Raw genomic sequence first — 16,507 nt, 5'->3', positions numbered from 1 at the left:
GTGGGTGAAAGAACTTGATGTTTGTTTACTGTTGTTGATTTGATTTTCTCCAAATAATATCCAGGCCATGCTGGGATTCATCCACGGTGTTGTACTGCCAATAGACCTGCTTGTTCGTTCCAATCGTGATTTTTTTTACCTCTGCCACTGAAGGTGGATGGTAGTTATGGTTGCACCCACGTCTGTCTGTCTCTCTTTCTGTCTGTCTGTCTCTCTTTCTGTCTGTCTGTCTGTCTGTGAACAGGATATCTCAAAAAGTTGCAGATGGATTCAGACAAAATTTGGTGGAGAGCTTGGGTAGATGACGCGGACAAAATGATTAGATTTTGGTGACGATACAGATCTAGACTTGGATCAGACGATTTTTAAAGTCATTTTTCACCATTGAGAGATATGGCCAAAAACGACATTCTAGTCTGTTCGTTTGTCATTTCGTGACTATTTCATATAGATTTTTCACTGCTGTGGGTTTTTTTTGGATAGCTTGTGACCCACAATATCTGAAAATCGTGTTTGACATTTTTTTTCAATGTTGTCTTCATCGTATGACGGCCATCTTGGATTTCAATGGAAACTCGCCATTCATCAATTAGTTATTTCACATTTTATCATTCCTGTAATGATAAACATGATGGTCCAGTTAAATAGAAATAAGTATTTTAAAAGTCTTTCAATGCGAATTAAACACTTTGCTTGTAATTTTCATGATTAATATATCCAAAATGGCCACCAGTTTGTGTTAATTTCAGTGTTTATTCCATTTATTTATGCAGGAACCACACAAAATATTTATTGAGTTACTAGTAATGTTTTCCAGTTCAATATATTTAATTAATTGTCCAAATATATTTAATTAATTGTCCATCAGATGGATATTGATAGGGTCACCATCTGTATCCATCTGATTAATGAAGTCATGAGCCAGTTGTTACTAGTCTGTACATGGATGCAGTAGACCTCCAGCTTGCATGAGAACATTGTTCGTGTAGAAAGTTCATACATACCAACTACCTCTTTCCGGTCAACATCACGAGAAGATCGTGATATGACAAGAAGGCGAGCAAACATCGATGCAGATTCCTTCATCACAATTTCTTGTTTTCCATGTTTTGATCTTATTTCCTTTCCAGCTGACATCCACATTTGTACTTTGACCTTCTTCATCTTGTCTCATAGATTTCCATGTCCTTTTAGTCTATCATTCGTAAACTTTCCATGTGCTTCCTTCCTTCCAGCTTCTGCATTCAGGATATTCTCGGTGATGTCCTTAGGAATTACCATGTTGCTTGTAATGTTGATCACTTTATCTCTCATTTTATTATTCAACATATCCGCATCAAAGAGATTATTTCGGATGATGACATCTTTGAGGCACTGAATATTCCTTTCTTGTCGATCCAATTTCGACTGGCTGAAATCAGTGATGGGACCTTTCTGTCATAGTGAGGCCTTACATGATCTGTTTCAGAAGACAGCTTGGCAAGTTCTGATGTGCCAAAGCTCTGCTGGTTATCCCTGATATACCTCCCTCACCTTTGTGCATTTTGTTGACATGCTCCTGTGCTTGGTCTACTCCAATAGCTGTGAACAGAATCTTTCCAGTTTGAACAGTGAATCCACCTTCTTTGAAAAAAATTCAAAATCTGGGAGTTCATTTCCTCTGAATCACACATTCAGGCAATGTATTCAGGTACATTTGTGCATCATCAAGCCTGATAGTAGGCAAAGAACCAAATACGCAATTCTTCAAGAGAAGAGAGATGCAGGTTCCAGTGTTTTGGGCAGGTACCATGGAGAAATGCAAAAATAAGTTGAACTTGTCTCATGTACTTGAGAAACCATTGGTACACTGGGTACTGTGACCTGGATTCAACAAAGTCATCAACCAATTTTTGAATATCCATTGATGTCAAGGTCTGCAAGAGGTGCGAGTATTCATCCTGAACAGAATGGTCACTGTTACATGCATCAGCTAGGGACTTGAGATTCTCTTTCAGGCTTTCAGCAATTTAGCCATATTCTTTGAAGAAAGCCTCCAGCCATTGATCATGCAGGGCCTGCCAAGTGATCATATGACACTCAATGGCCCTCTTGTAGTGTTTTCCATTCAAGATCTGTATCACAGTAACACTGCTGTACAAGTCAGCCTCAAGCCACACTGTATCAAGCCCGCTGCATTCAACCGTGACACCCAGACACCGAAGAGCACATATGGTCACAGGGAACTGTCCAGGAGATGGTTCCCATTTACCAGCATGCTTTTCATCCAGGAATGGAAACTTCAACACACATTTGTATCGGTCCACGTCCAACCAAACACAGGCTGGCTGTTCATCTTCTGGCTCTGGTTAGTTCCTTGATTTTGTCAATTGCATGAGTGATGTTACCAGTGTCTTCCAATCTTTTACAGTAGCATTGATCAATGGCAAGACATGCACTTTGTCTTGCATGTTGTTGAGGTTTTGACTGACCTTATAATTGAAGGTTGTCCACAGAGGGACTCTGTACATTTATGGCTTGTATCTGGAAAGCACCATCCTCCATTGTGGCAGGTTCAGGTTGTGCACAACTGCGGCTGAATGGCAGACAATCAACCAAGCAAGATCCTGAACTCAGGCTTGTGCAACAGATTACCCATGGCTGAGTGTGGCATACTTTGGATAGTGTGGGCTCATAAAGGGTTTTGGGTTCCCAACAATGGAACAATCCTCTAATGTCACAATAGTTTTGGGAACATCTTTCAATTTTGTTAGTGGTGCGTTGTGCATTGGCAATGGCTCATTTGCTGGCAAGGCATCATTTGATTCTTTCTGGAAAAATAGATGCTGACAAAGCATGAAAGGAATCCTTGCAATCAGGTGTGTCAACATTGGCATCGATGTTATCAATCGCTGCTCTGAAGGGTGTTTTCGTATTCATACCGGGAGGTACATAGATGCCACCTTCAGCATTGGAATTCTGTTGAACAGCTGAGGCAATCTGGGTTACTTTATCCAATGTTTGGGAATATGAAATGCCAGCATTGATATTGGCAAGTACATCTATCATTTTTTGCTTCTGCTGTTGTGGTAGCAATGCAGGGACATGCCCATAGCTAGTGGAGTTTCAGTGTGGGATCTCAAGTCAGCAGATGTAGATTGGTTTGTATGATACCTGTTTTTCTTTTTTGGCTTGAAGGCCTGTAGTATTTGCTGTGACAGGTGAATGATGGATTTATTGAGTGGATTTTCACATGTATCAGAGCTTGATTCAACATTTCCCTGTATTATCCACGTCATCAAAAACCTCAATTCATCTGGAACTACATCAGAATCATCTGTTCGGAGTGATCCACCAAATTTCCAGGACTGATATTGTTCAATGGCTTTTCTAATAAGCAAAGCACATTGAAAGATCATGTCAACTCCATCTTTGATTGAATGCTCTTCAACGGCAACATTTCCAGTCTTCACAGTATGGATCAGGCTTGGTTTTGATGGATTATTTGGTCAACAGAATTGCACCTGGTCTCATGAACTATTGGTGAATACCCTGGTATTATTCAGGTATTCTCATCAATTATTCGTGAATACCCTGGCATTATTCAGTTATTCTCATCAATTATTCGTGAAAACCCTGCAATTAATCAACAAGGACAAGGAATTCCAAGACAGGTGGAGGCCATTCAGCCCATCATGCCTGCACGAACACCACAACAACCCATCTCCACAAGATCCAAGGAAGAAAATGCAAAAAAAAAATTTCATTCAAAAACATTTCAATTATTTCAGAGAATTCAGTTATTCTCATCAATTAATCGTGAATGCCCCGGTATTATTCAATTATTCTCATCAATTAATCGTGAATGCCCTGGTATTATTCAGTTATTTTCATCAATTATTTGTGAATGCCCTGATATTATTCAGTTATTTTCATCAATTAATCGTGAATGCCCTGGTATTCGTCAGTTATTTTCATCAATTATTCGTGAATGCCCTGATATTATTCAGTTATTTTCATCAAATAATAGTGAATGCCCTGGTATTATTCAGTTATTTTCATGAATTAATCATGAATGCCCTGGTATTATTCAGTTATTTTCATCAATCGTGAATGCCCTGATATTATTCAGTTTGTCTCATCAATTAATCGTGAATGCCCTGGTGTTATTCAGTTATTTTCATCAATTATTCGTGAATGTCCTGATATTATTCAGTGAGTCTCATCAATTAATCGTGAATGCCCTGGTATTATTCAGTTATTTTCATCAATTATTCGTGAATGCCCTGATATTATTCAGTTAGTCTCATCAATTAATAGTGAATGCCCTGGTATTATTCAGTTATTTTCATCAATTAATCGTGAATGCCCTGGTATTATTCAGTTATTTTCATCAATCGTGAATGCCCTGGTATTATTCAGTTATTTTCATCAATCGTGAATGCCCTGATATTATTCAGTTAGTCTCATCAATTAATCGTGAATGCCCTGATATTATTCAGTTTTTCTTATCAATTATTTGTGAATGCCCTGGTATTATTCAGTTATTTTCATCAATTAATTGTGAATGCCCTGATATTATTTAGTTAGTCTCATCAATTAATCGTGAATGCCCTGGTATTATTCAGTTATTTTCATCAATTAATCGTGAATGCCCGGGTGTTATTCAGTTATTTTCATCAATTAATCGTGAATGCCCTGGTATTATTCAGTTATTTTCATCAATTAATCGTGAATGCCCTGATATTATTCAGTTATTCTTATCAATTATTCGTGAATGCCCTGATATTATTCAGTTTGTCTCATCAATTAATCGTGAATGCCCTGGTATTACTCAGTTATTCTTATCAATTATTCGTGAATGCCCTGATATTATTCAGTTTGTCTCATCAATTAATTGTGAATGCCCTGATATTATTGAGTTATTCCAATAAATTATTTGTGAATGCCCTGGTATTATTCAGTTTGTCTCATCAATTAATTGTGAATGCCCTGATATTATTGAGTTATTCTTATCAATTATTCGTGAATGCCCTGATATTCTTCAGTTATTCTTATCAATTATTTGTGAATGCCCTGATATTATTCAGTTATTCTTATCAATTATTCGTGAATGCCCTGATATTCTTCAGTTATTCTTATCAATTATTTGTGAATGCCCTGATATTATTCAGTTATTCTTATCAATTATTCGTGAATGCCCTGATATTATTCAGTTATTCTTATCAATTATTTGTGAATGCCCTGTTATTATTCAGTTATTCTTGTCAATTATTTGTTAATGCCCTGATATTATTCAGTTATTCTTATCAATTATTCGTGAATGCCCTGATATTATTCAGTTATTCTTATCAATTATTTGTGAATGCCCTGATATTATTCAGTTATTCTTATCAATTATTTGTGAATGCCCTGATATTATTCAGTTAGTCTTATCAATTATTTGTGAATGCCCTGATATCATTCAGTTATTCTTATCAATTATTTGTGAATGCCCTGATATTATTCAGTTATTCTTATCAATTATTTGTGAATGCATTGGTGTTATTCACTTATCATCAATTAATTGTGCATGCCCTGATATTATTCAGTTATTCTTATCAATTATTTGTGAATGCCCTGATATCATTCAGTTATTCTTATCAATTAATTGTGAATGCCCTGATATTATTCAGTTATTCTTATCAATTATTTGTGAATGCCCTGATATTATTCAGTTATTCTTATCAATTATTCGTGAATACCCTGATATTATTCAGTTCGTCTAATCAATTATTCGTGAATGCCCTGATATTATTCGGTTTGTCTCATCAATTAATCATGAATGCCCTGATATTATTCAGTTATCTTATCAATTATTTGTGAATGCCCTGATATTATTCAGTTATTCTAATAAATTATTTGTGAATGCCCTGATATTATTCAGTTATTCTCATCAATTATTTGTGAATGCCCTGATATTATTCAGTTATTCTTGTCAATTATTCGTGAATGCCCTGATATTATTCAGTTATTCTTATCAATTATTCGTGAATGCCCTGATATTATTCAGTTATTCTTATCAATTATTTGTGAATGCCCTGATATTATTCAGTTATTCTTATCAATTATTCGTGAATACCCTGATATTATTCAGTTCGTCTAATCAATTATTCGTGAATGCCCTGATATTATTCGGTTTGTCTCATCAATTAATCATGAATGCCCTGATATTATTCAGTTATCTTATCAATTATTTGTGAATGCCCTGATATTATTCAGTTATTCTAATCAATTATTTGTGAATGCCCTGATATTATTCAGTTATTCTCATCAATTATTTGTGAATGCCCTGATATTATTCAGTTATTCTTGTCAATTATTCGTGAATGCCCTGATATTATTCAGTTATTCTTATCAATTATTCGTGAATGCCCTGATATTATTCAGTTATTCTTATCAATTATTTGTGAATGCCCTGATATTATTCAGTTAGTCTGATCAATTATTTGTGAATGCCCTGATATCATTCAGTTATTCTTATCAATTATTTGTGAATGCCCTGATATTATTCAGTTATTCTTATCAATTACTTGTGAATGCCCTGATATTATTCAGTTATTCTTATCAATTATTTGTGAATGCCCTGATATTATTCAATTAGTCTCATCAATTAATCGTGAATGCCCTGATATTATTCAATTAGTCTCATCAATTAATCGTGAATGCCCTGATATTCAGTAATTTTCATCAATTAATTGTGAATGCCCTGGTATTATTCAGTTATTTTCATCGATTAATCGTAAATGCCCTGGTATTATTCAGTTATTTTCATCAATTAATTGTGAATGCCCTGGTATTATTCAGTTATTTTCATCAATTAATCGTGAATGCCCTGGTATTATTCAGTTATTTTCATCAATTAATCGTGAATGCCCTGGTATTATTCAGTTATTTTCATCAATTAATCGTGAATGCCCTGGTATTATTCAGTTATTTTCATCAATTAATCGTGAATGCCCTGGTATTATTCAGTTATTTTCATCAATTAATCGTGAATGCCCTGGTATTATTCAGTTATTTTCATCAATTAATCGTGAATGCCCTTGTATTATTCAGTTATTTTCATCAATTAATCGTGAATGCCCTGGTATTATTCAGTTATTTTCATCAATTAATCGTGAATGCCCTGGTATTATTCAGTTATTTTCATCAATTAATCGTGAATGCCCTGGTATTATTCAGTTATTTTCATCAATTAATCGTGAATGCCCTGGTATTATTCAGTTATTTTCATCAATTAATCGTGAATGCCCTTGTATTATTCAGTTATTTTCATCAATTAATCGTGAATGCCCTGATAGTATTCAGTTATTTTCATCAATTAATCGTGAATGCCCTGGTATTACTCAGTTATTTTCATCAATTAATTGTGAATGCCCTGATATTACTCAGTTATTTTCATCAATTAATCGTGAATGCCCTGGTATTACTCAGTTATTTTCATCAATTAATTGTGAATGCCCGGGTATGATTCAGTTATTTTCATCAATTAATCGTGAATGCCCTGACATTATTCAGTTATTCTTATCAATTATTTGTGAATGCATTGGTGTTATTCACTTATCATCAATTATTCGTGAATGCCCTGATATTATTCATTTATTCTTATCAATTATTTGTGAATGCCCTGATATTCAGTTATTCTTATCAATTATTTGTGAATGCCCTGATATTATTCAGTTATTCTTATCAATTATTTGTGAATGCCCTGATATTATTCAGTTATTCTTATCAATTATTTGTGAATGCCCTGATATTATTCAGTTATTCTTATCAATTATTTGTGAATGCCCTGATATTATTCAGTTATTCTTATCAATTATTTGTGAATGCCCTGATATTATTCAGTTATTCTTATCAATTATTTGTGAATGCCCTGATATTATTCAGTTATTCTTATCAATTATTTGTGAATGCCCTGATATTATTCAGTTATTCTTATCAATTATTTGTGAATGCCCTGATATTATTCAGTTATTCTTATCAATTATTTGTGAATGCCCTGATATTATTCAGTTATTCTTATCAATTATTTGTGAATGCCCTGATATTATTCAGTTATTCTTATCAATTATTTGTGAATGCCCTGATATTATTCAGTTATTCTTATCAATTATTTGTGAATGCCCTGATATTATTCAGTTATTCTTATCAATTATTTGTGAATGCCCTGATATTATTCAGTTATTCTTATCAATTATTTGTGAATGCCCTGATATTATTCAGTTATTCTTATCAATTATTTGTGAATGCCCTGATATTATTCAGTTATTCTTATCAATTATTTGTGAATGCCCTGATATTATTCAGTTATTCTTATCAATTATTTGTGAATGCCCTGATATTATTCAGTTATTCTTATCAATTATTTGTGAATGCCCTGATATTATTCAGTTATTCTTATCAATTATTTGTGAATGCCCTGATATTATTCAGTTATTCTTATCAATTATTTGTGAATGCCCTGATATTATTCAGTTATTCTTATCAATTATTTGTGAATGCCCTGATATTATTCAGTTATTCTTATCAATTATTTGTGAATGCCCTGATATTATTCAGTTATTCTTATCAATTATTTGTGAATGCCCTGATATTATTCAGTTATTCTTATCAATTATTTGTGAATGCCCTGATATTATTCAGTTATTCTTATCAATTATTTGTGAATGCCCTGATATTATTCAGTTATTCTTATCAATTATTTGTGAATGCCCTGATATTATTCAGTTATTCTTATCAATTATTTGTGAATGCCCTGATATTATTCAGTTATTCTTATCAATTATTTGTGAATGCCCTGATATTATTCAGTTATTCTTATCAATTATTTGTGAATGCCCTGATATTATTCAGTTATTCTTATCAATTATTTGTGAATGCCCTGATATTATTCAGTTATTCTTATCAATTATTTGTGAATGCCCTGATATTATTCAGTTATTCTTATCAATTATTTGTGAATGCCCTGATATTATTCAGTTATTCTTATCAATTATTTGTGAATGCCCTGATATTATTCAGTTATTCTTATCAATTATTTGTGAATGCCCTGATATTATTCAGTTATTCTTATCAATTATTTGTGAATGCCCTGATATTATTCAGTTATTCTTATCAATTATTTGTGAATGCCCTGATATTATTCAGTTATTCTTATCAATTATTTGTGAATGCCCTGATATTATTCAGTTATTCTTATCAATTATTTGTGAATGCCCTGATATTATTCAGTTATTCTTATCAATTATTTGTGAATGCCCTGATATTATTCAGTTATTCTTATCAATTATTTGTGAATGCCCTGATATTATTCAGTTATTCTTATCAATTATTTGTGAATGCTCTGATATTATTCTGTTATTCTTATCAATTATTGGTGAATGCCCTGATATTATTCAGTTATTGTTATCAATTATTTGTGAATGACCTGATAGTATTCATTTATTCTTATCAATTATTTGTGAATGCCCTGATAGTATTCATTTATTCTTATCAATTATTTGTGAATGCACTGGTGTTTTTCACTTATTATCATCAATTATTCTTGAATGCACTGGTATCCACAAGGCTTGGAGAATATTTGTATGATCTGTCCAGCTGTCTGGATCTGTTTCCTCTCGATCTGTCCAGCTGTTCTGGATAAGAAGATTTTTGTATGGTTTTCGGTAAGTCAAATGTGGCTGCCAAACCATGTGACCTATGACGTAATGTGTGAACATTTTGTTCCTCATGGATAGGCTGTCATACATGTAAAGTTTCACCTCGATCTGTTTAGCCGTTTCAGAGAAGATTTTGAAAGAATATGACTGCCGAATCACGTGACCGATGATGTCATCGATTTCTCTTTTCCTGTGGACCAATTTATCCCCACATGATCCTGAAAATTTTTCATACTGATCTGATGTAGCGTTCTATATATGCAATTATGTCGTCACAACAAAGGCACCAATGACGTCATTAAAAAATTATTGTTATTTCCCATGAGTTATACTTGCCACGCACCAAGTTTCTCCAACAAAAAATCTCCAACAACCGTTTCAGAATGCTTTCAATTACATCTGAGCTATCCGACACCTTGTTGGATTTAGAAAAAGCTGAAGTTGCAGGAAGAGATTTTGTCGATCAGGAATCTGTGAAGAAGAGTGCAATGCACACGTTTCACTCGCTTCCTTGCCTGGTGTGCTTGCCTTAATGAAAACAAACAGCAGTTGGTAACATTCCAAATTTATTTCCATCTTGAAACCAGATAAAACACCAAATCACTGGAGGGAATAACCAATTAGCTCTCACCTAATCAATTAAACACAGGTGGTTATCATAAAACTAACTTGACTCCTCCCGTGCTCTTCTTGCCAAAGAAGCTGCATAAAGCAACCATGAAAGGCTAACCAAGGTAAGCCCTTTGCTGTTTAAAACCGTTCCCAGAGTTCCTCCACAGCTGTGAAGACATTCACAAATAGAACATCCATAAGAATCCCAATGTTACACACCCCTTCAGCTTCCGGACAGGTTTCATCATTTGTTGCCAAATCATCAGTGAAAGCGCAGACAGTAATGCATACCAACGAGGCTCCTTAGCATGTACCATGTGTAAATGTCAAATGCAGTCAAGTATAAACATTTACCATATGAAAAGTTCAAAAGTAATCATATGAGCATCCACACAGTCCTTTCCCATTGTTGCGCATCCGAAGGGGAGGACCCAGCAAGGGGGCAATGGAAAAATCCCACGTCGTGATGTTCTGGTGGTGAATGCGCCCCCCCCCCCAACGTGGTCGAACACTCAAATGGTTCCTCCCCACGCACGCGAACACTCAAATGGCTCTGGGGTCACTGGAGATATTGCCACTCCTTTGCACACGTAAATGTTCCTCTGTACTGTGAGTTGTGAGAAGCGAATCCGGTGTGCCGAATGTGGAACTGCAGTGAAGGCCTGGAGGATTAACTGTTTGCAATAGTGAGGAATTCTTAAGCGCATCCGGGGTTTGACGGCAGCTGGTGGTGACTTGGAGATGGATTGATGAGCAGATGATTGTGAGGGAATAATCGAGTGAGTGGATTGAGTGGTGAGGGAGAGGGACACAGACAGACCAAAGGAGGAATGACCAACTGCGGGGTTGAAGGAAAGAGCGATGATGTGTTGGAGGGGTTGTTGGATTGAGACTGGATCAATCGGATTGTTGGTGGATTTAGGCGATTGAAAGTGGCACATCTTCGTCGTCTTCTTGCGAATGGCAGTTTGGCTGCCATTATCATTTGCTGTCATTTGTCGCATGACTGTGTCGCTGATGCAGTGCCCCTCTTCGAGTGCACACTGGTGCTCATTTCGCCGACCTCGGAAGGAAGACAGGCTGAGTCAACCCCCTGGTGTATTAATTCAGCGGCTAACAGGGCTTGAACTCAGGACCCTAACATCCTAAGCTTCCACCCTAATCACGAAGCCAACCCTAGGCTAAAATGGCACATGTGGAGACACCACACCAGGAATAAACAGACGATCCTCACAACGCATCTAATCAACCCCCCCCCCTTTCCTGACCCCATAAACAAAGGGCAAGGGTCTATCTAAACACACAATAAATGAAATAACTGCCTGACGACTGCCTACGTGTTCATGAGTGTTTTACGTGGAGGTCTCACATGAGTAAATTAATTAAATGAAGAATGAGTGATTAGTATGAAATCTGCCAAGGCAGTCTCATGACAAGGATTACACATATGATTTGCCTTTGCCTTCCAAAGGGAAGTCATGGTTGTAACTTGGAATTTAGCCAGGGGTCCAGAGATAATTCTCCGAAAATTGACACTAGACCACGTGAGATCTTTAGTTTTGATGAGTCAATGCTACAGGACTTCCCCAGCTTAACGTCCTGAGACAGACGGCATACTTTGTGATGCGATGCTCTGTCTGCAAAATACCGAACCGACAGTTTATCGTCAAATCGGGAATCAAATCTAGACAAGACAGCTCAAAGGTAAGTGTGCTTGTCTTTATATCATCTTTTCAGACAAATCAAGATTGGCAGTGGATTTTATGTACGATACATATTGTAACTTGGATGGATTTGTTGGTTATGTTTGTGATTTTTATCCTTCATGGAACGAAAGCCTTCAATTTTTGTGTGCAGAATCACAAGAGCCAGAAGAGAACACCTGTAAGAGGTATCTTATCCAAGGTCTCATGTGGTTCTGTGGCCTGGGAGGCAGTGAAGAGCCAGAAATGAGTGAAGAACAGCTCACAACACAAGAGGAAGCTATGACAAGCATTGCAGAATTTCCATTTTGGAAAGCTGTCTGTGACATCAATGTTTTTTTCCTCCTAAGTGTGGCTGTATTCTGCTGGGCCTACTTTGCCTGAACTGAAATCAAGTGCCTTGGGTCCAAGAGAGGTGATTTATTTCACATTACACAGTTTCAGCGGTTATCAATTGAAGATAACATGCGACACCACTCTGTTCAACTCCTTCAGCATCACATTGTCATTTACTTTAAAATAAATAAAAATATACGATGTAGAAGGATCATCGCCAGCAAATAAAATTTTTATCACTTAAAATATTCTTGTTATCGGATCCAGGTCCAGATCTTCACCAAAATCGAATCAATTCGTCATCACACACCCAACCTGTCCATGAAGTTTCATCCGAATCCCTCCATAACGTTTTGAGATATCCTGCTCACAGTCAGACAACCAAGAAAGATGTCGGACACAGCACAATACTTGTGAAATCCAAATAAACAATAGTTGCCACGGACACAGCCATTTAGTAATTTAGAATATTTCACCCATCAAGTGTTTTACATGATGGAATGTTGAACACAACAAATCTGGTTGATATAGTTTGTAAATGTCATCAGAGTGTTTTACATGTTTTGGTTAACATTGACACCTTTGATTAATTTTGACTACATTGTATACACGTACCATTGGGGTACACTTACATATTGTAAGCAATAACGAACAGCGTTTCCAACGTTGATGAATAATAAATAGAAGCTTTATGATTACAAGCAATCATCACTGACCTCCTGTTACGTTCACCTGCGGTGAGCACAAAGCTGCACTTATTGTCGGATATTTTCATTTTCGGATGCTTTCCCACGGTTCTGTGATTTTTCCCGGTGTGTCAGCTTCAATGTCAAAAGACAAATTTAATTGCCATTCGATTTTACACCCCCTTAACGTGGTACTGAGGTAGTTTACCAATGGGAGGGTGGTGACGTTTTGTGAAGATCGGTGTAACAAGCTCGAATGAGCTGAGATCCTCGTCCTCTTCATGATGACGTCATAAAAACGAATATGACGTCATTGTGATGTATCAGGTTTGCGATAAATTATCTGTGCTAATGCCCGGCTTGATTCCCGCAAACAAAATTCAGACAGCTTGCCTAGTTTCGGAGATAATGGTATAGGCGATTTCCATTAGCGGCGATATTATGACGTCAACTTTTTTTTTCTCGGAAGAATTTCCTAAATCGGAGATGGTTACTGTCTGCGCGTCGGCTTTCTGCATATACATGGGAAGTTTCACGAAGATCCGATGAAAACTCTGGGTTGTGAAACTAAAAATGTCAAAAAATAGGAATGACGTCATAAAAATTGATATGACGTCATAGTTATGTATCATATGTGCAATAATTCATCTCTGCTAATGCCCTGTTCGATTCCCACAAACAGAATTCAAAAAGCTTGCCGAGTTTCGGAGATAATTTTTAGGCGATTTCCATTCGCGGAGATATTTTGAGGTCATAACTTTTTTTGTCGGAGGAATTTTCAAAATCGGAGATGGTTACTATCTGCGCAGGGTATTTTTACATATATACGCCAAGTTTCAGGAAGTTTCGATGAAAACTGTAGGCTGTGAAACAAAAAAGTCCACAAGAACGACAACGTGAGTAAGACTTAGAGATCCTCCACGAGGATCTAAAAATGTGACCTGCAGGTGTATAACATGCAGATATAGTCAAACAGAATAACAGAACAGACCAACCAATATGTGTGAATCTTCAATTTAGCAAATAACAAACGAAGACAGACAGACATGGGTGAAAACAACCTCCGTCCATCTTCGGTGGTGGAGGTAAAAATTATCTCGCTCCTCTCTGCGCATGCACAATCGAGACGAATTCTGAGCCGAGGTTCTGTTAAACGGAAAACTTGTCTTCTGATTCATGTTCAAAATGAAACATTCGATTTAAATAAGTTGTTCCTCGATCATAAACTGATGACGGACAGATGGACATGAACCAATTCCTTAACCCGGCTGTTTGTTTCACTGCGCAGGGTAACAGTGGGACACAGACCCTTCCAATTGTGAGACTGAAATCTGTGAGGCCACGACGGGCAACCAGAATGTGCACCATAAAGAATAAAGACTGTACCTTCTCCAGTGAGGAAGATCTCAATCTCACTCTGACACAGAGGTCCATACAGAAACAAAAATCTGAAGAGGTACTACTTCCTCAAAACAGCACAAACTATCTCCAGTCAAAGAGACGAGGCTCACCTTTACAATCTTGACCAATGATCTTTATTACCCCCACCAACCCTTCCCAATCCAAATTGCTCAACCCTTCCAAACCCAACCGACAATGAGTTGCCAGTTTCCATGTTTCCTCCCTTTATCTCTTCCTGTTTTGTTCATCGATTCCTTTGCTGGTTGCTGGATTCCTTTGCTGAGTGCATTGAAGTCAAACAAATAAACTTCTTGAATGACACCATGATTTTAACCTTCATTTATGTATTTATTTGTAGATATTAATTTTTTACAGGATTTGGTTTACTGCAAGCCTCATCAATGTTATCTGCTACGTTTGTAAGTGCATCGAAGCAGTTTTATTGTAAACAAATGTGGAATATTGAAAGTACAGCAATGAGGCAGAAAAATTACAATGAAGGCAAGGAGATTTTTCATTCATGGGTGGGTTTGTTGGAAAGGAGGATGCTGGATAACCACCATTGCGACATGTTCTTCTCCCAAAGAAACATCTTTCATTTTGTTCTCTTCAGTCAGTAAGTCAGAGAAAATCTCTTTCTGGAGATGGTTTCCTGCAAGATTAACAATGTCGAATGAGTCCAATCACGTGGAGTACCTGCTCTCACCTGCAGAAGGTGATGCATCAGCACCACAGCCTCGCCCTCAGCCAATGATTCTACTCACAGCCAAGTGGTGCAAACGAAAGAACAGGAAACATTTCCACATGTTTTAAATTAAACTAATTAAAGTTGAGTTCAAATTTGTCATGATAATTAGTCCGTGCACAGGATGATGAAATCATTCGAGTTTCTGGCTTTCACAACACAGCACTCTGATTGGCTGGTTTCCCTCCAATGGACAATGCTCCGAGTTGGAATCGATGTGACAGTTGTAGACAGGTCACTCAAAAGTTCATTGAAATTTTTAGGAATTAATTTAAATCAATGAGGACATGAACCTCCGAGGGAAGAGAGATGTGGCTGAAGTTGAGTGTGAACCCTTCATTTATTTTTGTACTTTCACTTTGGATGTGGAGATATGGGTTTGATTCCAAACCCGCAGATCCCTCCCTTCCAAGGGTGACTCTCACATCGCGACAGCAATCGGTAACTAATGATGAAATGTTTAACATCGTGGGAGGTGGGGAGTTTCGAATGGAATAAGGACTGGATGAAGGGAGATCAACAAAGTTGCATGACTGTTGCCATGTGAAAAGTGCAAAGGAAGATTTTACAATTACACAAATGTTAAATTTGAATGATTTTAACTATTGTGTCAAATCAGAGAAGAATATAAAACTGACAAGCCGGGAGGCGACGATGGTTCGTGGGCATTATTGAGGAAGCCCTACCGTAAAAACCTATCTCTTCCGTCAAAATTGACCAAATCAAATCGGATTTTTTTATATGTTGTACTTATGGACATTACGCACAGCTTCGAGGAAATGAAATTGCGAGAAAAAAAATCGAGAAAAAAAATAAAACGTTCAAGTGGGCGTGGCTTCGCCCACAAGGGGCGTGGGACGCCCCTCATACAAAAAGACACAATGAGACCATGATATCTAGCTTGTGTCCAGGCTTCATCAAGATCGCATCAATTGTCATGGAGCTATGCTCTGGAGAATGTCACAAATAGACAGTCACACAGACACAACGAAAATAGTGGTCACTGCTGGTGCCCGCAAACCAATAGTTTAAGTTCATGGCATTGGGATTACATTCGTTCGATCATCTTTGCTTCTCTTTCACATTTAGCTCCCACCATCAATGCATATGTAATAAATAGACACCCTTTTCCCAAAATTATTTGACATGTGCCAAGTTTTTTCAGTTTTACCAGTACAAGTCCAGCACAGCACATCAGCTCAAATAATAAGCAATCATCTTTATTTCGATTTTGGTCACTACTTTTGTTCATCTTTCTCTATAGTGTGCAATGGTTGTTAATAAGTGGAGTGGGCCTGTCGAAGCAGGTTTTTCCTGCTACCTCAAAACAGTGCAAAAGAG

At 36.7% G+C, this 16,507-nt stretch overlaps 1 protein-coding gene across 3 annotated transcripts in view; it reads left to right on the top strand.

Moving 5' to 3' along the window:
- Nucleotides 1-14,748, top strand: part of LOC147011145 (sodium/glucose cotransporter 1-like) — a 125,737-nt gene extending 110,989 nt beyond the window's left edge. Inside the window, exons 16-17 of one of the 3 annotated variants that reach the window (XM_085860343.1) lie at nucleotides 12,153-12,413; nucleotides 14,309-14,748. In XM_085860343.1, the coding sequence (XP_085716469.1) occupies nucleotides 12,153-12,382 (230 nt within the window). In that variant the 3' untranslated portion in view covers nucleotides 12,383-12,413; nucleotides 14,309-14,748. Of the gene's footprint in view, nucleotides 1-12,152 lie in introns of all 3 variants that reach the window. The other 2 variants (XR_015052524.1, XM_085860342.1) reach the window with 2 other exon arrangements.
- Nucleotides 14,749-16,507: the final 1,759 nt, after the last annotated feature.

Source organism: Eptatretus burgeri, chromosome 16 (assembly GCF_056783735.1).
Source record: "Eptatretus burgeri isolate ZD-2024b chromosome 16, Ebu_testis_v1, whole genome shotgun sequence".
Taxonomy (NCBI): domain Eukaryota; kingdom Metazoa; phylum Chordata; class Myxini; order Myxiniformes; family Myxinidae; genus Eptatretus; species Eptatretus burgeri.
The sequence above is the reverse complement of the archived record's forward strand: the minus strand, read 5'-3'. Positions and strand labels throughout refer to the sequence as shown.